The sequence below is a fragment of the Myxocyprinus asiaticus genome, chromosome 3 (assembly GCF_019703515.2).
Source record: "Myxocyprinus asiaticus isolate MX2 ecotype Aquarium Trade chromosome 3, UBuf_Myxa_2, whole genome shotgun sequence".
Taxonomy (NCBI): domain Eukaryota; kingdom Metazoa; phylum Chordata; class Actinopteri; order Cypriniformes; family Catostomidae; genus Myxocyprinus; species Myxocyprinus asiaticus.
The window spans coordinates 38,905,455-38,928,450 of NC_059346.1; the positions used below are offsets into that span (position 1 = coordinate 38,905,455).

Below are 22,996 nucleotides of genomic sequence, written 5' to 3' on the forward strand. Positions count from 1 at the left end.
TGCTCTGATATGCATTTTCAGCTGTGAGACCTTGTATAGACAGGTGTGTGCCTTTCCAAATCATGTCCAATCAATTGAATTTGCCACAGGTGGACTCCAGTCAAAGTGTAGAAACATCTCAAAGATTATTCAGAGAAATGGGAAGCACCTGAGCTAAATTTCAAGTGTTACAGCAAAGAGTCCGAATACTTATGTCAATGTGATATTTCAGTTTTTTCTTTTTAATAAATTTGCAATTATACAAAATCTGTTTTTTTCTTTGTCATTATGGGGTATGGAGTGTAGATTGATGTGAAAAAAAAAGAAATAATTTAAAGCATTTTAGCATAAGGCTGCAACATAACAAAATATGAAAAAAATGAAGGGGGTCTGAATACTTTCTGAATGCACTGTATGTATGTCTCTATTATAATTTGTTCCTAATCGAGAGTGACTGGAAACATTTGGAAAAATCATTGTGTCACAGTCTGTCTCCCTAATGTTTTCCTAAGGACTCTTATTTTGAAGTTTTCCCCTGGACTACATCTCCCAGAATCCACTGCCCTCATCACTTCCTTCTGTTTCCAATCCTCCTCACCTGTCCTCCATTCCATCATCAGTCATTGTTTGTATAAATACCCTCCTGTTTTGTTCATTCCTTTGTCAGACCTTAAAGTTTTACATTGTAAGGTTGATAGTGTTACGTTGTGTTGTTATGTTTATGATGTTTAGCTTTATAGTTTGTTCCACTCCAGCGTTTGTTCCACTCCAGCATTTATTATTAAAAGTCCTAAAAGTATCTACTCCTGTGTCTCCTCTCTTCCTCTCCACGACACCAGCGATACAGAAGGACTGACCTACAAACAGACTTAAACAGATTTCTCTTATTTCCATTCGCAAACACCTAAGTCATGGAGCTGACCGGTCCTTTCTTGGAACTTTTCAAACAAGACCTTCCTCTCTTGCAGTACACCGTAAAAGTTCTGTCAGTTCGTCTCATCCACCACTTTCTCGGACCCCTACCTCATTGTCATCTATGGAATGGGCTTGAACTTCCACCGTCCCACTGCTCTTCCAGAAGTGGATAATCTTCCCTCCTTGGAATACGTCCAAGCCATGCTTTTCATCCATCACCCCTCGATATCTTCCATTTCCAAGGTAACTCTCCCAGCTTTCTCCCCTCACATTGTGGGTTATGGTGGGAATCCCGTGCCACCTCGTTGCTCCATGCCTTCCACGGCTCCCTGCCTCCACACCTTCCATGGCTCCCTGCCTCCACGCCTTCCACGGCCCCTGTCCCCATGCCTTCCACGACCCCTGTCTCCAAGGTAACTCCTCTCCATTAAGTTCCCCTAAATAATTTTTTTTGGGGGGGGCTCATCCTCTCCAAGCTCCGGTGGTCAATTCCCCTCCGCAGTCAGCGGTAGTGACCACAGAGGTTGCATTTCCCCGTATGCTGTGAATTATGACGGGAACCCCGGGCCACAACCAGCGCCCGCACCTGCCACGGTTAATGAGCCAGTGCCCATGCTTGTAGCCTCGACCGTCCCAGAGCCAATGCCTGTAGCCTCGACTGTCCCCGTAACCATGCTCCCTGCTGGCCGGAAGAGGAGAAGGAAAAGGACACCTTCTCCCCAGTCTCTGCCCATGCTCACGACCACGGAGGTCATTCCCCAGTCTCTGCCCGTGCTTACGACCATGTAGGTCGATCCCCAGTCTCTGCCTGTACTCTCTACCACGGCTCTGCCTTTCCTGGCTCTGCCTCCCATGGCTCCGCCTTCCATGTCTCAGCCCCTTGAGCCTCCCATGGCTCCACCTTCCATGGCTCCGCCCCTCGAGCCTTTCCTGGCTCCACCTTCCATGGCTCCGGCCCTCTAGCCTCCCATGGCTCCGCTTTCCATGGCTCCGCCCCTCGAGCCTCCCAAGGCTCTGCCTTCTGAGTCTTCCACGGCTCCACCCGCTTCCCCGGGCTCCTGGATCCATTTCCGGCCCTGGAGCCGCCCCCCGGACCTCCTGATCATCCTCCTTGGATCCTCCTTCACTTTCTGCATCACCCTACCCTCCTCATCCGTCTTTGGGTGCCAGGAGTCGGGAGTTGGGGGGGAGGGGGGGGTTATGTCACAGTCTGTCTCCCTCATGTTTTCCTAAGGACTCTTATTTTGAAGTTTTCCCCTGGACTACATCTCCCAGAATCCACTGCCCTCATCACTTCCATCTGTTTCCAATCCTCCTCACCTGTCCACCATTCCATCATCAGTCATTGTCTACCCTCCTGTTTTGTGTTATGTTGTAAGGTTGATAGTGTTACGTTGTGTTATGTTTATGATGTTTAGCTTTATAGTTTGTTCCACTCCAGCGTTCATTATTAAAAGTCCTAAAAGTATCTACTCCTGTGTCTCCTCTTCCTCTCCATGACACCAGCGTTACACATGGCAAGTGATTGGTCAAAATATGTGGGAACCCTGACTCTATGTGGCCTTTGAGCTAAATGATGTCCAGGCCTTTACTATTTTAACACTTGAATTTAATTCTAACAGCTGGGGGTTACTATTTTGAGAATTTCTGGAGGTGAAGAATGAGTCATGCAGCAGCATTTAAGAGGGGTTGTCTTGCATATACTGGTGTCAGGGATAACGGGCCCAGAGAGTTTCTGCAGTGTGGACAGTGAAGATCTGTTGGTCATCCTGGATAACTCACTGTTGGGTGTCGCACGCTTAGAGGCATTGACACGATTTTGTGACCAACCGTGATGATAATATAGCTAGTGAGGTAGATCATGGCTGGAACAAAAAGGAACTCAGCGTAGTCATGTTTCAGTTTGAATAGATGAATACCCATCCAAATCAAAACGTCAAAGTGAAAAACTGAGATGTTCTGGGTGACATTGGTAACTGAATGTGGTTTAGAAGGTGAACCTTTCCAACTTGCTTGGTGAGACTTTTCTTAAAAGTTGAACAAAGCACAGACCCAGATCTTCCTGAATGGAGAAAATCGGTTAGTGTTGGACTAGGTCTATGTCAAATTGTAGCTTAGAGATCCATGAGAATCATTACAGAGTTAAAGAGATAGTTCACCAAAAAATGAAAATTCTGACATTTGGGTCATTTGGGTTTGTGACAACATGAGGGTAAGTGATGACAGAATTTCATTTTTGGGTGAACTATCCCTTTAATTAAAGATACAGTGAGAGTGTTCACATGCAAACCAATACGCTGATAATATCAAAAATCAGCTTATTCTAAAACCTGACAACATCTTATAAGAAAAAAGCATTTACCCAAGATTTGAAATCATCAGATTTTTCTCTGCTTTTGACATAAAAACGTAAATAGTTATGCACACAGACACAACACTTGCGCAAATTGGATAAGCCAGTAGGAACACCGGTACAGTTGTTTACATTAGTGGACATCTAATTTCTTTACACTGACCTTTGAGTCTGATAAATGAAATGTAGGACACAATTTTGGAGAGCTTGTATTTTTTTTATTTAGATTACTGGTGTTTGTGTATGTGGTAATTTTACTATTTGATGTTTTACATTTTTATCATTGTGAAGCACTTTGGTCAAATCTGTTGTTTTAAATGTGCTATATACTGTAAATAAAGTTGAGTTAAATTGGTCAACTGATATATCGCAGAGGCTGATAAATCAGACAATGTTCGGAATTATTTAATTATCACATCAGTTATTCACGTTTGGCCGATTATTTTTTCAACCTGCGAGTGCACCAAGAATCACCTGCTTGTGAGGGAGCATCTGTGATAGGTAAACGACCAATCACAGTTTGTTTTGTTGTAGGGTGCCTTCATGTTAGTACAATAATAGACCGGCGTACAACAACATCTAATTTAACTATCCTGCGTATCAGAGCCGTGACAGACTTGCAGGAGCTCATCATGTTTAAAGTGCTACTGTGTTTCATTCTCTCTCTCCTCAACAGTTCCCTGTAAAATTTTTGTAAATTCTTGTCTGATGATATAAAGGCAAATGTCAGTAAAACTTCTATCATATACAGTCTGACAATATGCAGATAAATCGTTTACGTTGGTACTCCAAGTACATGCAGCGTGAAATTTACAGAAAAGGGGAAAAATCTATGTGTGCCGATTGGATTTTGCTTTAACCGTTTCTGACCTTAACTTGATAAAGGAAAACTGTGGTGGGGTGAGCAAGAGACAGACACAGTGGGTGTGGCGTCAAGCCTCGTAGAGGCATTTATTTGAAATAATAATAACGTAAAATGTCCATAAAGGGGGATAATAAAGTGTCCAAGGGGGAATAGTGTTCATAATAAAGGGGGAATCTGGCATCCTCGCGGTGAGACGGGGCTCCGTGAAGGGCGGGGTAGTGTCCATAGAATGGCCCAGGCATGAGCTGGGTCCGTCGGCTGCTCACGCTCCCCTCCAGGGTCCACGGCGTGAGGGGTGGTGGCATCCTTGGTGGCCTATCTTCCCAGGCCCTGCGGCAGGTGTGAGGGGAAGGCGGCCCGGCATCTAGCCCGTTGGCGGCAACATGAGCTGTTCACCCCCGGCGACTCATTAATGCGTCCGGGGGTCCGAGGAATGGATCCGGCAGCACGTCCAACTCCAAACTCTCTCAGCTCTGGTCCTGGGTGTGCGAGGATGCCAGTGTGTGCATACATGGAGATTTGAAGCCGGCTCCCCGAGAAGAGGTGCGCTCTACATTTTAAAGACAGCGGTGATGAAGCATTATTCCCATCAGGTGTGCTTCATTCACTGCTGTCAGAACGAGGCTTATTAATTATGCACCTCTTCTCGCTCTCCTGCCCAACTCCCGTTGTGTGCCTGGCTGAAGGGTGGCCCTAAGAGGTGGGGCGACGATGATGAGCCGGAGGGACGGATCATTCCGCCACAAACCATTAAAGGTGTTTACATGACCAAACACATTTTCGACTTATCAAAATCATGTAAGATTGTGCATGTAAACGCTTCAGTCACAGCGAGGAAAGCAGGTTAATTTTCAACACCTGATTGGTAAGAACAAGCAGATTGGTTTCAGAGGTTTGAAATCACTGCAGCTATAATGGGATTAGAAGCTGAAAATGAATAAACTCTGTGCTTGATGTAGTGAGATGTACTGTATGGGTGTACCAATCTGTTAGGGTGGGACAGATTTGACAAGAAAACTCACATCAAAAGATAAAGATTTCACGGGAATTATGAATTACAGCTATGAAAAATGAAACAAATACTTCTCATTTACACATCTCAAGAACCATTTGCATGTCTCGCCTTTTCTAATGATATCACATTCATGACAGTTAACTGAATCAGACAAGTTTCCCATGTACTGCTGTACCTTAATGACCGGTAGTGGTGTTTGGTTAGGTTCTGTAAATAAAGAAAGGTGTAAGTGGGTTGGAAAAGGTTTGAAAAGATTAATTTGAGGATAGCGAATAGTGCCAATTATTTTCTCTGTCTGTCTGTCTGCCTGTCTTGCTTCCACAATTTATCCCCAACACAATATGATAGACAAACTATTGCAACTACACAAAATACAGAAGACAAATACAGCTCTCCAGCTTTGTGAGATGGATAGCAAATCAGTGCTCGATCAATCCTAAATAAGTCTTATTCTTATTCCCCATCGAAGCACAAATTGACTGTCCTCTTTCTAACAAGCTTTCTCCGTTTCCTCTGTCATTTTCTTACACAATTTGACTCTGTGATTTACAGTCATCCCATACCATTTCAAAGATTATATCTAAGCTGAGCTGACCCAGTGGATGGTGATGGTCGATAATGAGTGCCGATACTGTTTCTATAGGGCATCATGGTTGTTCTTTGGTGAGGGTTCGTCTACTGCAGGGTTTGGCTGAAAAGTAACAAGAGCAAAATTGTGTTTGAGCACAGAGGCTGAAGGTGTAAAGCAGCAAGGGAGGTAATTATATGTGGAGCCGGCTCCTGCTAAACAGAGACCCACTGAGGAGCAAAAGTATACAGGAAGAGGAAGGAAGTTTGACACACGGCAATCAAATTTTTTTTGGAGAAACAATGTGGAGTCTGTGAGTTTTTATGAGATGGAAAAAGACCATTTTGATTAAATGGATATTTCACCCAAAAATGAAAATACTGTCATCATTTACAACCCCACATGTTGTTCCATACCGGTATGACTTTCTTCTGTGGAACACAAAATGATATATTAGGAAGAACATTAGTGAATGTCAGTCACCATTCACTTTCATTGCATCTTTATTTCCATACAATAAAGTGAATGGTGACTGAGGCGGTCAGTCCCTTACATTTAGTCTAAAATCTCCCTTTGTGTTCCATGAAATAGAGGAATCCGAGTTTGGACTTTAAAGGTATCTTGACAGCTTTACTTTGGAAGTAATCTTATTAAGTGCCTCACTGGTACTCAAGATGTTTTTTGGTGCTTTACGGAAACACACCATGAAAGTGTGAGAAAATATTCAGTGTTTTTGTGTGATGATCTCAGCAAACAAAAACTTGTACTTTTGTAACTTATTTTCAAGATTGCTTTTACACAGGAAATCATGACATAATATCTCCCCATCTACACAGCTCAATGGTGCAACAAATTGATTTGGAGTTTATCAAACAGTCAACTGTGTTGGGAAAACATAGTCTTTTACGGGTAGAGAGAGAACTTTGCCTGTATAAGCATAATACTCTGAAAAGGGCTTTCTGCCTGCAATCTGTATGCATTTGTATGCTTGTATGTGTGTGTCAGTTGGGGACACCCAGAGAAAGGATACTCACCCATGAAGGCTGTTTTACTCCGTCACGGTAGAGCTGGGCGATATGATAATATACACTGATCAGCCACAACGTTAAAATTACCTGCCTATTATTGTGTAGTTCCCCCTTGTGCCACCAAAACAGCGCCAACCCGTATCTCAGATGCCTTGTTGATGAGAGAGGTCAACAGAGAATGTCCAGACTGGTTCGAACTCACAAAGTCTACGGTAACTCAGATAACCGCTCTGTACAATTGTGGTGAGAAGAATAGCATCTCAGAATGCTATTCTGAGATGTGGGTTGGTGCTGTTTTGGCGGCAGGAGGGAAACCTACACAATATTAGGCAGGTGGTTTTAATGTTGTGGCTGATTGGTGTATACCGTGGCGACAATATAAAGTGTCAGTCGATAGAGATTTTGCTATATTGTGTATATTGCGATATGTAAATATCCATGTGCGCAGTGTGGGCTTATCTATCAGTGGGCAGGGCTTCACTTGAGACTGAGAGAATTGAAGAAACATGGACAGGGTCTTTCTGACATTGAACATTTTTCTGCGGCCACCCTAGCAAATGTAATTACCTTCATCACGCATTTGGCACTTTAAAAGCGAATGTTTCCCGTGACTGTGGCGTGCGCTGTCTCTGGAGCTCCAAAGTGCGCAGGAGTCCAGCAGGTATCCAATATTTGTGCTCCAGAGACAGGAAAGCTCAGAGTGGGATCACTCGTGCTACTCAATCATTTTTGACCCAGGAAAACCCCAAATGGAGAACGAAATCTGCACAGAATGGGACAACTCCCAAACAGGTCAAGAAAATGAAGAGGATCTTGTTATTAAAATTGGTTCGCACGAAGATAATCACTCGTAATACAAGCAATCATGTTTCACCACCTCAAAATAAAGCACGCAAAAGAATATTATGAAAGCCAAAAGATGAACTCCACATTAATTTGTCATTTATTTATTTTGCAAGAACTGATATTTATTTGATAGGCCTATTTATTTTCTTCAAGAATTATTATTATTATTTTATTTTTTAAAAGAAATCAGCCAAGACCTCAGAAAAAAAATTGTGGATCTCCACAAGTCTGGTTCATCCTTGGGAGCAATTTCCAAATGCCTGAAGGTACCATGTTCATCTGTACAAACTATAGTACGCAAGTATTATCACTATGGGATCACGCAGCCATCATACCGCTCAGGAAGGATACGCATTCTGTCCTCTAGAGATGAACGTAGTTTGGTGCGAAAAGTGCAAATCAATCCCAGAACAACAGCAAAGGACCTTGTGAAGATGCTGGAGGAAACAGGTAGACAAGTATTTATATCCACAGTAAAATGAGTCCTATATCGACATAACCTGAAAGGCTGCTCAGCAAGCAAGAAGTCACTGCTGAAAACTGCCATAAAAAGCCAGACTACAGTTTACACATTGGGAAAAAGATCTTACTTTTTGGAGAAATGTCCTCTGGTCTGATAAAACAAAAATTTAACTTTTGGCCATAATGACCATTGTTATGTTTGGAGGAAAAAGGGTGAGGCTTGCAAGCCGAAGAATGCCATCCCAACTGTGAAGCATGGGGGCGGCATCATCATGCTTTGCTTCAGGAGCAACTGGTGCACTGCACAAAATAGATGGCATCATGAGGAAGGAAAATTATGTGGATAAATTGAAGCAGCATCTCAAGACATCAGCCAGGAAGTTAAAGCTCGGTAGCAAATTGGTCTTCCAAATGGACAGTGACCTCAAGCATACCTCCAAAGTTGTGGCAAAATGGCTTAAGGAGTATTGTAGTGGCCATCATAAAGCCTTGACCTCAGTCCGATGTGGGCAGAACTGACAAAAAGTGTGCGAGCAAGGAGGCCTACAAACTTGACTCAGTGACACCAGTTCTTTCTGGAGGAATGAGCAAAAATTCCAGCAACTTATTGTGAGAAGCTTGTGGAAGGCTACCCAAAATGTTTGACCCAAGTTAAACAATTTAAAGGCAATGCTACCAAATACTAACAAAGTGTATGTAAACTTCTGACCCACTGGGAATGTGATGAAAGGAATAAAAGCTGAAATAAATCATTCTCTCTACTATTATTCTGACATTTCACATTCTTAAAATAAAGTAGTGATCCTAACTGTGACCTAAGACAGGAAATGTTTTCTACAATTAAATGTCAGGAATTGTGAAAAACAGAGTTTAAATGTATTTGGCTATGGTGTATGTAAACTTCTGACTTCAACTCTTACTATAGCGTTTGCTAATATTTTTATGCAAAACCTCGATTCCTCAATTTAAAAAAAAAAAAAAATTGTGTAAAAACATAAATCCGAATTAAATGGAAAAATCTCCCAGCCCTATGCAGATGAGCAATACACAGTTCGACCTAATTTAGAGAGGACATATCTTATTTATCTTGTGTACTAACACATAATCGCTCGGTTCCAAGCCCTGGTGAGCTGCCTCGCTGCTTACTGCCTTCAAAGTCAGCATCCTATCTGTCATGGAACTTCATAAGTGACTGATTTGGAACGCTCTATATACACAAAATATTATGACCACCTGCCTAATATGCTGTTGGTTCTCCACGTGCCACCAAAACAGTGCCGACCCACCAAGGCATGGACTCTACAAGACACTTGAAGGTGTCCTGTGGTATCCGGCACCAAGTCATTAGCAGCAAATCCTTCAAGTCCTGTAAGTTGCGAGGTGGAGCCCCCTTGGATCGGACTTGTTGATTCAGCACATCCCACAGATGCTCAATCGGACTGAGATCTGGGGATCTCGATCAGGGCAACACCTTGAACTCTTCATTATGTTCCTCAAACCATTCCCGAATAATGTGTGCAGTGTGGCAGGGCGCGTTATCCTGCTGAAAGAGGCCACTGCCATCAAGCAATACCATTTCCATGAAGGGCTGTACCTGGTCTGCAACAATGTTTAGGTAGGTGGCACTTGTCAAACTGATGTCCACATGAATGGCCGGTCCCAGGGTTTCCCAGCAGAACTTTGCCCAGAGCATCACACTCCCTCCACCAGCTTGTTGTCTTCCCACAGTGCATCCTGGTGCCATCACTTCCCCAGGTAAATGGTGCACACATACACAGCTGTCCACATGATGTAAAAGAAATGTGACTCATTGGACCAGGCGACCTTCTTCCACTGCTCCAAGGTCCAGATCTGATACTCATTGTAGTCACTTTCGACAGTGGACAGGGGTCATCATGGGCACTCTGACCGGACTGCATCTACGTAGCCCCAAATGCAGCAGCGTGTGATGCACTTTGTTGTGACACATTCCTCCTGTAACCATCATTTAAATTGTCTGCAACTTGTGCCACAGTAGACCTTCTGTCGGTTCGGACCAGATGGGATAGCCTTCGTTGCCCTCACGCATCGATGGGCCATGGGTGCCCAACAACCTGTTGCCAGTTTTTGGTTTGTCCCTCCTCCCACTGCTGACTGGGAGCACCCCACAAGCCTTGCCGTTTCAGAGATGCTCTGACCTAGTCATCTGGCCATAACAATTTGGCCCTTGTCATAGTCGCTCAGGTCTTTACTCCTGCCCATTTCTCCTGCACTACATTCACTACGAGAACTAATAGTTTGCTTACCATCTAATCTACCCAGACCTTGACATGTGCCCTTGTTATGAGATGATCAGTGTTATTCGCTTCACCTGTGGGTGGTCATTATGTTTTGGCACATCAGTGTAGGCAGCAACTACAGAAAATGCTTAGCATGCGACACTCAAATCACAGTTTATTTCAGTAGAGACACGACACTCTGATGACTTCAGTATTGAAATAAATACAGTTCAATACCTTGTCAAAAGATTATTCATAATCAGCATTTATCTCGCTTTGTCCCTACAAATTGTTCACTGCTCCCTACACCCTGAGCACAGAATATATTTTGAAGTTTACTTCACTCGACGAAATTTGTTAATTTGGAAAACCCTGAAACATGATTATACACAGACATTGCATGAGTTGCACAGATTACGGGTTTAAAGTATGGCATAATGTTTTAAACCATTTATTTGTTGTTGTCGGCAGTAGTAGCACCAGCGCTTGCAGTGCAAAATTGAATGGGACACCTCTTTACTGTCGGCCTAAGTGACGTGCAGCAAGGGACGCTTCCAGTGTAGACAGCATCATTGATTATAATGGGTTCTTTTGCTTTTTATGTGACATGACGATTGCTTTCGGTGTAGACTGGGTGTTACACTCATGCATACACTATATAGAGAGCAAACCTGAGGTGAATTAAGCTGAATAAACAACATTTTTATTTTAGTGTTTATTTTAGCCTAACTACTCTTAAGGCTAGTACTCTCTAGTACTATTATGGCTCTTATGACTGGTGGGTAAATTTCCCTCTTCACTTCCTGTGGAGTGATGTATCGATGTACCCTTATTCCCTATGTCGTTTGCAGTGCTCTTCAAACTGAACAACTGATTAATTCCTCTCTAGAAATCACGACCAAACTTGTGATGGATCACAACAATAAAGTAGCAAATTTTCATTAATGTGTATTTTCTTCTTTTTTGGGGGGAAACATTTACCCATTGATCATACCCACACAGTCTAGAGGTCGAAGACTGTGTACCCCCAACATCACATAACGTCAAGAGTGCACTTCTTTTCACAGGTGTTGCTAAGCTCTTTCCCTCAGATTAGATTACCCACAGGTGCAACCTCACCATGACAACGGTTGAAGGTGATGGTGCAGAGGTTACCTATTATTAGCTCACTGTTACTAATACACAGCCAGAGGCGTCCCCATAGAAAGCCAGTGTTTGAACCCAGGATCACAGCTGTGGGATACATAATTTGAGTGCTCCAGACACAGCATTTTAACGGATGTTGTGTCTGCCGATGCTCTGACCTGGTTGATAATGCACAGTTGATGTGGTGCTAGATGTAAAATAATTACATAAACATAAAGGTACACCGTACATAAAACACTATACATTAATGTATATAATATCATTATGTCAGAACTAAAGTACACTTAATATAGCTATTGGTAAATGGATGTAAGTATATAAGTAAGCATATAATCAGTTTCTGGCTCTTCAAACAGGGCATGAACATTTACATTTGCTTAGTTGTTATTATGGAACGGCAACAACAATCGAAGTATAATTGCCTGGTTGTTTTAGTTGTCGGTTTAATTTGGGAATTCAACCAAAACATGCTCCGTTAGTTCAGATACAGGCCTGGACCCTCATTAATAACATCTTGGTCAAGAGTCAAAATAGTACTGGTACTCGCACCCTAAAAAGTCTCACATTAATTTGTTTCCATAAGTCAGTTTTGGTTTCAAAATACACTATGACATTTTGAAAGATATGTATCTTTAAGGTCTATTTGTTTGTTCATAGTTCATTTAATGTCTGTATTTCTACTTTCTGGCTCTGTGCATTCACATTATGCTCGAATGAGGGCTTTGGCTCAGCTGCATAACAGGTGTGTTGATTTACTCTGTGCAGAAAATCAAGCCTTCTGTATTATGATAGCCTACCCTTGCACCGCAATTCTAGAGCTAATGTTACAAACAAACATAAAATAAATCTAGATTTTTATGTTTCCTGCCCTTCAAAGAGAGTGGATTGTAAAGGCATATCTAGAGTTTAATAGATTTACTGTGGATTTATTTAACTTTGGCAAAGTCTTTCTCAGTCGATAGAGGAATTACATGTGTTCCGGGGTATATTCTGAGATTTTAAGCCCTGCTATGCAGGCTTGGGCGCAAGACTAACCCAGCAGAATCTCTTGTATACTCCTGCTTTACAGTGAAGGGAGGCATTAGGCCAAACTCAACAGCACAAATGCAGTGCACCATACAGTACATTCACTGGAGGAGAATGACTCATTCCCTGTAAATATTCATGCCAAATGTGTGTTCCGAGAGGACCGGAAAGATGAGAGAATCCCTCCATATCCATCTGTGTAACAAAAGGAGAGATGCCAGACAGATGGATTTAATTTAGTGCAGCTCTGCACAAATACTGAGCTCAATCATGTCAGATGTAAGTCTGATGAAACTCCAAATGTCTCCATAATCAAGGCTCACAGTCAGGTTCTCTCTCTAGTTAGTAGTTTCTTTCACCTCTGGACATAGTGTATGCTAATGAAGATGGCTTTCATGAATGTCCTCAAATGAAATATTCACTGTAATACATAGTAGCCTAATCAGTGAAATTTGCATTTGCAGAGTCAAAGCAATGGCATTTATCAATTTGGCTTGATGTACTGGACGAAAAGGTTTTAGTCCCAAAAGCTATACATTCTCCATAAAAAATAAAAATAATAAAAAAAATCACCCTGTATATCTTGCATGAAAATAGCTGAATGCAAAATGACAGTAGACAGTAAACATATTGTCTAGTACAGTAGTTCTCAGATTTTACATTACATTGGACATCAGGTGGCAACCCAACACAGTACCAAAATTCTTACAAAAGTACACAAAAATGTACTTAAAAAGTTTTCAAAAACATTGAAATGCATTCATTTGATGGTTTTATGTTTTACGGAGACAAACATTCATTTTGATTGATTCATGCTCTCAGCAGCCATTGATTCACTGCAAAAAAATATATTGTGGTCAGGACAAACCATGTTTATCCTCATTGCAAGTGAATCTGTATTTAATGTAGTCTGGGCCGTGTTTTCTTTTACCTTCCATAGTTTTGATTAGGCATCCGCCTAGTTTTGTTAACTTCTACCAATTGACCCTTTGCTAAGCCCCACCTTCAAAGCGTTACTGACCAATCTTATCCTAGCAACTGTTGCCGTCTGCCATTTTTCTGACAAGTGTTTTCATTTTTCCTACGAGAGTCAATCGGATTAATATTTTTGAGTAGTTTAATGATGAATTTTATAGAAATTATTCAAAAAATTTAAAAAAGTGTTGTTGCTGGGTCACTTGTAAAAGTGACACGAGGTACGTAGAGATGATACATACAGTGTTTATTTATTTATTTATTGTTAAATCTTGAAATGAACATGTATAACATCAGCAAGGGCGCCTGCATTTGCGCCAAGGAAAATTAAAGCTAATAACTTTATGTTAATTCATTTATGTATTGATTTAGGTCTTAGCAAAGGTGATAGTAAATAAAGAGTTCAGAGCATCAAAGTGAGTGTGTTATGAGGTGTTATGAGCCGTTCTGTTTACTTTCACAAATATTATCAGGTGTGTAATCGCCATTAAATGACGCTTTTCTCATGGACTGATAATCAATTCTTTTTGCCCCAAAAAGATTATTTACAGTCTCCATAGTTTTCAATCAAATTACTGTGTCATTTAACAATTTCTTTTACAAAAACGGCACATAGATATGCTTTAAAATGTCACTTTACATTCCAGCCAACATAAAAATATTATCAATTCCATTTATGAGAATATTTAGCCAAAAACTGTGCAGTTCATGGCAATCTCCCATTCATTCCTATGGGAAGTTCTGCAAAGCTTGTCAGAATGAGCAACAGTAGCCAAGGAGGGCGGAGCTTAGCGAAGGGTCAATTGACAGAGGAATTTGCTCCAAAATACTGTAGAGTTTGATTGGAGACACAGCCTTTGATGTCAACAAGAAAGATATGGGAAGCCCATTTATTGTGCTATCCTACCTATGTATGATTATATGGTTAGTAAATTACATTTTATTACCCTGAGTAGTTACTATGTGTAAAAAAAAAAAAAATGCAGCTATTTGCACTCAAGTAGTCTAGTAGAAACAAACAAGTTAACGCCCAGTGTTGCTGCAATGGCTTAGTGTGTGAAGACAGTGTGGATGTGCTTTTTCATGTGAACGACCTGGGTTCGATTCCCCACTTTACCCCATTCTGTTTCCTGTTTCCACTCTTAATATTTCCTTTAATACTACTTATCAAAATAAATAACAATTAATATAATGGTTGGTTGCCTCGCAGTGATTTGGTCACGGTGATGGTCAGGGAGTTGAGTGAAAGGTTTGATCTGGGTCAAATTAACCATGGTTTTAGGGGCGGCCTGGGTAGCTCAGCAAGTAAAGATGCTGACTACCACACCTGGAGTCGCAAGTTCGAATCCAGGGCCTGCTGAGTGACTCCAGTCAGGCTTCCTAAGCAACCAATTGGCCTGGTTGCTAGGGTGGGTAGAGTCACGTTGGGTTAACCTCCTCGTGGTCGCTATAATGTGGTTCTCACTCTTGGTGGGGCACATGGTGAGTTGTGCGTGGATGCAGCGGAGAATAGCGTGAAGCCTCCACACATGCTAGGTCTCAGTGGTAACACACTCAACAAGCCACATGATAAATTGCACAGATTGACTGTGATACAACTGAGATTCTTCCTCTGCCACCCAGATCGAGGCGAGTCACTATGCCACCACAAGGACCTAGAGTGCATTGGGAATTGGGCATGCCAAATTGTGGAGAAAAGGGGAGAACATCCAAAACACAAAACATGGTTTTACTATAGTAACATTGTAGTAACTATGTTTTTTGGCAAAATAGTTTTAAAGCAATTAACAGTGGTGTTACTACAGTAATATTGTGTTAATATAGTAACATTATTAATTTTGTGGTTACTATGATTTTGCAACAAAATACCTTGGTGATACTATGGTTACTGTAGTAAAACCATGGGTAATATGTTAATTTGTAAGGAAAGGTTAGGCTTAAGGGTACTGGGTTGGTGTAGAGTATCTGTGGGACTCTAAATAAGCACACTGCAGTGATACTGTATGTTAGTATTTAATTAGGAATGCAAATAGTATCAACCACTATTTGCACCGGGGTGCAAAAAGCATCTGTCGCAAATAGCCTCTGTCTTTATCATTTGTTTCATTCCTGCCGATTGCGACCCACATCAGACAAATTCTGCAACCTATTTTTGGTCACAACTAACCAGGAATTAATCTCCTTGCAAATGAATGACCAGATCTCAAGGACTTCAGATCATTTGCTTTTGACTTTGTTACCTAACCTGACCTTAACTGTTGAGCTTGTTTTCTGGCAGGCCATAGAAGATGGCAACCTGGAGGAAATTGAGGAGGAGATACGCCTGAAGAAGCGCAAGCGTAGGAGACACGTGGACAAAGACAGCAGGCGTGAGGATGTAGAGAAAGCCAAGAAAAGGAGAGGACGCCCTCCTGCAGAGAAGCTCTCCCCAAACCCACCCAAACTCACAAAACAGATGAATGCCATCATCGATACTGTTATCAATTACAGAGACGTGTAAGTGCTATTCAAGACCTGTCATTTTTTTTTCATTGTCAGTTTAATCCCGTTCAAAAATTTTTGTTGCACCTTAATCTGTCTTGAATACTACTATTCTGATGCTAGTGATGCTACTTTTCATACCACTGTCTCCTTAAGATGATTCGCTTACAATGAATTCCTCTTTTGTAAGTCGCTTTGGATAAAAGCATCTGCCAAATGAATAAATGTAACTGTAAATGTTAAAAATGACTCATTATACCAGCAAATTTTTTTTAGAAATAATTTAACTGCACTGTATTGTTGCAACTGATTCTTTGAACCAGTCTACCTTAATCACAGAATAATCAACCATTTCAAGTTTCATTACAAGTGCAGATGAAATGCCAAAAATACCTAATTTTTACAGTTGAATTCTTAGTGGTTTTGTATTAAACATGCGGTTTTTTACTTTTTCCTGGAATTCGCAATATAGAGATACGCAAGCAGTACTTTGGCAGGTTTAATATTGTGCATGTGGAAAGACTCCTGACTGGGGTAACAACCAGAAGTAATGTAAGGGTGGCCATGGCAGCAGTCTGAAAAGTTCCTCCATGGTGTCTCACTGTTGTAATTGTCGTTTCTGTTGATTGTGATCATTCACTGAGCATAATTGTTAATTATTGCAATTAGGGATGTCAGTGTTCAGGAATTTAAATAATCGATTGTTATGCAAATTAACTGTACAAATTAATTGATAAATCGTTAATTGTCAGAGCACTCATTGATGTGCAAAAAGCAGGACTCATTGATGTGCAAAAAGCACTTTTTCATGTATTTAATATTTTGAGAGGGCTTTTTGCCACATATTATCGATAGACACAGTAGTAGGGAGAGACAGGAATTCAAAGGTAGACAGAGAGAGGAACAGGATAAGCCAGACTTGATTCGATCCCAGATCTCCCAAGAGCACCACAGCTAAATATGTTGCCACACTCACACTGACCACAGGCCACTGCTCTGAAATTGTCCATTTTTAAACTGTAGTTTTAATAAATATATTTAACGTGTGTGATTATTATTTTCCTACCGTTGAAGTTTAAAAACACCTTAGCCAAATACCTTTAAACTCAAGGATGAACCAGACTTGTGGAGGTCCACAATTTTTTTCTGAGGTCTTGGCTGATTTCTTTTGATTTTTCCATGATGTCAAGCAAAGAGGCACTGAGTTTGAAGGTAGGCCTTAAAATACATCCACAAGTACACCTCCAGTTCAGTACACCTCATATCAGAAGCTAATTGTCTAAAAGCTTGACATCATTTTCAAGACATCTTGACATCAAGCTGCTTAAAGGCACAGTTAACTTATGGGGCTTTTCCACTGCACGGTACAGCTCGACTCGACTCTGCTCGCTTTTTGGGGGTTTTCCACTGTGGATAGTACCTGGTACCTGGTACTTTTTTTAGTACCACCTCGGTCGAGGTTCCAAGCGAGCCGAGCCGATACTAAATGTGACGTCAAAACCCTGCAGATCACTGATTGGTCAGAGAGAATCGTCACTACCAGCGTCACTGGATTTGCGACACGGGACATCAACCCGCTAGTTTTAAAGTTAGCAACAACGACAGCAATATCATTTGTTCATGCAACTTTTGAATTGTAAAAAGAAAAGGCTGTGTGCAAAACCACGGCGTGGTCAATAAACGAGGTGCAGACGTTCCTCTTGTTAGCGACAAACGAAAGGACGCGAAACGAAAAAGTATTTCAGGAAGTGTCTCAGCTGTTGGCCGCACACAGCTACCACCGGACCTACCAACAGTGTAGGGAAAAGTTAAAAAAACTTTAAAGTGACTACAGAACCATCAAGGACCACAACAGCCGGACTGTTCAAACAGAAGAAAGTGGAAGTGGTTCGACCAAATGGAGGCTATCTATGGCAATAGACCGACGAGCAATGGGAGGGAGAGTGCCCTGGACTCGGCATTGTTGGAGTCCACGATGGAGGATGGTACGTTTTGTTACGTTAACTCTATATTCTGCTTGAAAGCTTCACTTTATTTAGTTGACCAGCTACTGGAAAGCTTGCTTCTACAACCAGGCCAATTTAACAGTTACCACTTGTGTAAAATCACCATGCAACAACTGCTTTATGCAGCACAATGAGCTAGTAGCTAACAGTTAGAGGTCGTGTTATTTTGTATGGTCAGTAATGTTTGTGTCGTGTTTAAGATGATGTCATGGCAGTAGAGGCGGCGCAACTATGATGATCAGCCTATAATCCCACCCACGTTGAGGCGGCACTAAACTGCAGTGGAAAAGCAAGCTCAGAAAAGTAAAGCGAGCAGAGTCGAGTCGATTCGAACCGTAACGTGCAGTGGAAAAGTGCCATTAGTGTATGTAAACTTCTGACTTCAACTGTATATTAATACAATTTCAGTTTGGTGTATTTCACTGCATTTATGTGTAGCAGTGTTGGAGAAGCTACTTTAAAGCTGTTGCTTATTAAGCAACGCATAACTTAAAGTGGTTAAATAACAGTCAAGCTACTTTTAAAAAAGTAGCTACATTACAAGTTACTAACAAAATGTAGCTAACTAAATTCAAGCTATTTAAAGAAGAAAGTAGTTTAGATGATATTATTTAATAAGGGTGACATTTAACAATGAGGGTGACAACATTAAATTGAACACATTTGTATTGAATATAAACTAATAAAACTAGAAAACACCCTATTTTATACAACTGAGTCGAAATATAGTAATAGAGAGCAGCAATTATCTAAATAAATTATGTATTTTATTGTTCTTATTTTTATAGTATTTTTGCCTCTGTGCCTTTTAATACATGTACTGTATGTAATGTATTTCTAATGTAAGTTTGTTATTATTGAGCCTTGTCAAAATAACATTTTCTACTCCCTGTGGAATAGACAGTTTTTTTGTATTGTTTTAAATACAGTATTTCACTTCAAGCAAAGTAGGCAAATTTAAGGAAGTGCAGGGGCTCAAGTGAATTAGTTCATTTACATGAAGCATCCGAAAGACCAATTCACTTAAATGATTTGGACTTCCCAGTGGTGCATATGAGAGGGTTAGTTACTCCTCAACACTGATGTGTAGTATCAATTACATTTTTGTTTTATAATTTATTACCTCAATAATAATGCTAGTGCCAGTAATGATACTCACTTTCTCAAATGAAGTTTTATTTTGTGGATCGTAAAATATTTACTTTAAAGAGAAATTATCAAAAGCTTTATGAGTACATTGAATAAGGTGCCATTACACTGGTCACAGTGAGATTTCAGTTTAGCAGTCCTACATGCTCTCCTGGTAGGCAAAAGTATGATGCATCAGGCCTTTTTAGGAAGGCTGATGGATGGTTACAGCGCTTGTTGTCATGTTGTTAATACAGTATTGTCATGCTTTAATACACTATCACAGTGTTTAGTAGCGCTCCCATGCCTGATTGCATAAGCTCACTTCATTTTTATAAGCCAAGGGTGCACGCGTCATTTCTGGAGCACGTGTGTGTGTTTGTGTCATGGCTGTTACAGTGTGCGCTGTAGCTTTGGATGCCTGTGTGTTTTCCTGCACTGCAAGGATGAATAATGAACACATTTGCACTGAAATTGATCGCTCGTTGATTAATCATTAACATCACTAATTGCAATGACTCAAACTGTTCTTGTGATGAGCTGGACTTAGCCCAGTCTCATTCTAGGATGTTGGAATGTAATAAAGTGCTGACTGCCATGCTCCCTTGAGAATTTTAAACCAGTTTCAGAGTGACTCTCATCACACTTGCCATGGTGTGATTTCAGCAGAATGGAGGGCTTGGGATTACAGGAACGCCACTTGTCAGGAAACAACCCAAAGCCTGATTTGAATGTGTTGCCTAATTAAGTGGCAATTCCACAGATTGAAGGGTAGGATTGATCATACCCTTGACGTCTCTCTCTATTGGTGGTTTCCATGACAACGAACAAGTTAACAGCATACTTCAGTTGATGAATAACGATTCTGGTGTCTAGATATGGCAGTAATTTTACATGATACACTAATATTATCAATCTATATTTAAACCAAGACATCCAGACATGTCAGTTAAGTAGTATTTAAGTGAAACGGAAACAAACATCCTTAGTCATTATTTAAAATATATGCCTATTTGAAACTTGATAGGTTACATAATACAGCTGCATTTTAAGTCCCCTAAGTGCACTCTGTAAAATTCCTCCCAATGATTGTGCTATTTATTGAGAGACATTTATATTAATTGCTTATCATAATGATGGCATAGTTTGCATAGTGAGCCATATGACCAGTTCAGACATGTTAAACTGTAGTTGCCCCAAAAAGTATTCGGACTACTATGCCACACTAAAAAAAAAAAAATGATGCATGTATTTGGATTATATAACAAAATAGTGTACCAAGTGCTGTTTATTTTAAATAAATACATCACACTTTGAAGTAAAAAAAGGTTGCAAATTATAAAACTACAGTATATATACAAGTACATGAAGTTAGTTCAGAGAAAAGCTCTATCATCATTTATTTGCGGATGACACTTGATTTGATATTTTGTTATCTAATGAAATTAAATACATTTTATGCTAAAGTTGATAAGTTTGCGATAAGCAGAGTCCAGCCTTCAGCTTTGTTGAAAGCAGTTTAAAATTGTATTGGACTCTGAGCACCGAGACTAACGCTAAACATGCATCTGCAGCAAAAACTAAAAATTGGGGTGCATATGAAGGTCGACACACCATAATTGCACAAATATGAGTACAGATTTAATCATGGAATGGGTAACGAATCATCTGCGCTGTGTCATGAATATTTAGAGCAAATGTTACAGTCAGATATGGGCTGAAGACAGGATCCCATTAGTTAAAAAACACTCCATGTCCAGTCACTAAGTCCTTATGAAAAACTCAATATCTCAAGGAATGTTGCTGCTGGAGACCTTTTATACAATTTACTATAATTCCCGATTTAGACACAGTCTTCTGTTGGTCTGGGGATAAAGGAGTCCTTATTTACCTATGTGACTTTCTTTCTTCCAAGGAATTTGTGTGGAATTGTCAATTTCTTATGATTATCCCGGCCACTCTTTTCCATATAATGCCAGTCAATGAGGCCTTGGGCTGTCAAGCTCCAAAATGGCTAAAAAAGCACTTTAAAAACTTAAGCCATATGATAGTGATTGTGTGAGGAACAGACTGAAATGTAATTGTTATTCATTGAAAATCTTGTCATCCATCCAAGAGAGAGTAACGCTGTCCAATTCATGAACAAATTGTTCTCTTGAGTCGGACCGTCTCAATAAATCGATTGATCCAGCTCACAAAACCAGTCCGAATAATTTATTTTAACAGTTAACAGCTTACTGGAGGGGAAGATTATCAGTGAATAACAACTTAAATTTCAGTCTGTTCCTCATACGATTGCTTTCGTAGGGCTTAAGAAGACTTGGAATATAGTGCATGGGTCATATAGACCACTTTTATGATTCTTTTATGATGGTTTTTTTTTTTGTGTGTGTCATTGGTAAGCTTAACAGCCACAGTCCCCATTTACTTCCATTATATGAAAAAGAGTGGTCAGGACATTCATAAAAAATTTACCTTTTGTGTACCACAGAAAAAAGAAAGTCATACACGAGTTGGAAATACATAAGGTTTGTTTTTTGTTATGTTTATTCCATAATGGTCAGTGAAGCTCCATAATGAACTTTTTGCACATTATTCCACTTAAGTTGGAAATAGGCTCATCACTTAGTTTATTTCTCACTGTATAGCCAGAGGAACCCAGGATAAGCTTCAATCTCTGTCTCTGATTACAGATCAGGCCGTCAGCTCAGTGAGGTCTTTGTACAGCTGCCCTCCAGGAAAGAGCTCCCTGAATACTATGAACTGATAAGGAAGCCAGTGGACTTCAAGAAGATCAAGGTAAGTGCAAAGGGAGCTACAGTAACTGTTTTTTTTTTTTTTTTTGTGTGTGTGGTCCCACATCCGAACATCTATTTTTATATCTTCCCACTGTGACATACAGTACTATTGTATGATCAGTAGAGGCACACTCATTACTCCAGCTGGACGGTAACAGGATTAGACAATTGCTTTTTGATGCACGAGTGATGTTTTTGCCCTTACTCACCTAATGCACTTTTCATGTTAATTTGATGACATCGAAGGCTCTTATATTCTGTTGTAATTCTAATTGCCAATTTTCTCAGTTGCTAAAGTTGCACCCTACAGGTGAAGGATGTTTTTGTTTTAGAAGTGTTTGCTTGTTTTTGCAGGATCGTGTGCGTAGCCACAAGTACAGAAGTGTGAGCGATCTGGAGAAAGACGTCATGCTTCTATGTCACAATGCTCAAACTTACAATCTGGAGGGCTCTCAGGTGAGTGAATAAATGGATTGAACTACTTATATCATTGTCTTTGAGTGGTAAGAACCTCCTTGAAACACTACACACCATTTTGCAGTGATTAGCCTATATCAGGGGTGCACAATTAGAATTCAAAGAGGTCCAGTGACTAACATTTTCTCCCCCCAAAGGTCCAAACCATTAAAATGTCTAATGTGCACTATGATTTGGGGGCATATGTCGTTCTTGTATTTGTATAGCTAATAAACAAATTACTACATTTCAGTAACATTTCAACAATATTTATTGCACATTTTCAATGCAGACACATTAAACATGAGGTAAAATAAATATGCAGCCTAATCATAAATAAAAGTAGGCCTATCATAAATGTTCTCATTTCAAGCAAAACAAGACTGCATCTTCATAAAAAAATAACAAAAGTGCCTGTTTCTGAAAAAAGTACTTTGATTTTTGAACATATAAGAAAACACAGGTTTAATATTTATCTTTCCTACTCTCTCACACTTCACTTCTCCATCTCTCTTCTTTAGTGAGAGAAATGGGCTTTTGCTTGCCCTGCCAGTAGTTTGAACCTTGGCTAGAATGGAGTCAGTGCCATTCTCATGCACATATGTAGGTGCTCAGTGGTGAGTCTAGAACGGTACTTATTTTGAATGATGTTCATAGTGGAGAAAGAAGACTCACAACTGTTTATGGAGCC

The 22,996-nt window shown here is 40.4% G+C and overlaps 1 protein-coding gene across 3 annotated transcripts in view; it reads left to right on the forward strand.

Moving 5' to 3' along the window:
* The window catches only part of LOC127424423 (probable global transcription activator SNF2L2), a 96,173-nt gene that overhangs the window by 66,280 nt on the left and 6,897 nt on the right, over positions 1 to 22,996 (forward strand). For all 3 annotated transcript variants that reach the window (XM_051669628.1, XM_051669639.1, XM_051669648.1), the window contains exons 29-31: positions 15,715 to 15,932; positions 21,745 to 21,850; positions 22,204 to 22,305. In XM_051669628.1, coding sequence (XP_051525588.1) covers positions 15,715 to 15,932; positions 21,745 to 21,850; positions 22,204 to 22,305 — 426 coding nt within the window. The remainder of the gene's footprint in view (positions 1 to 15,714; positions 15,933 to 21,744; positions 21,851 to 22,203; positions 22,306 to 22,996) is intronic.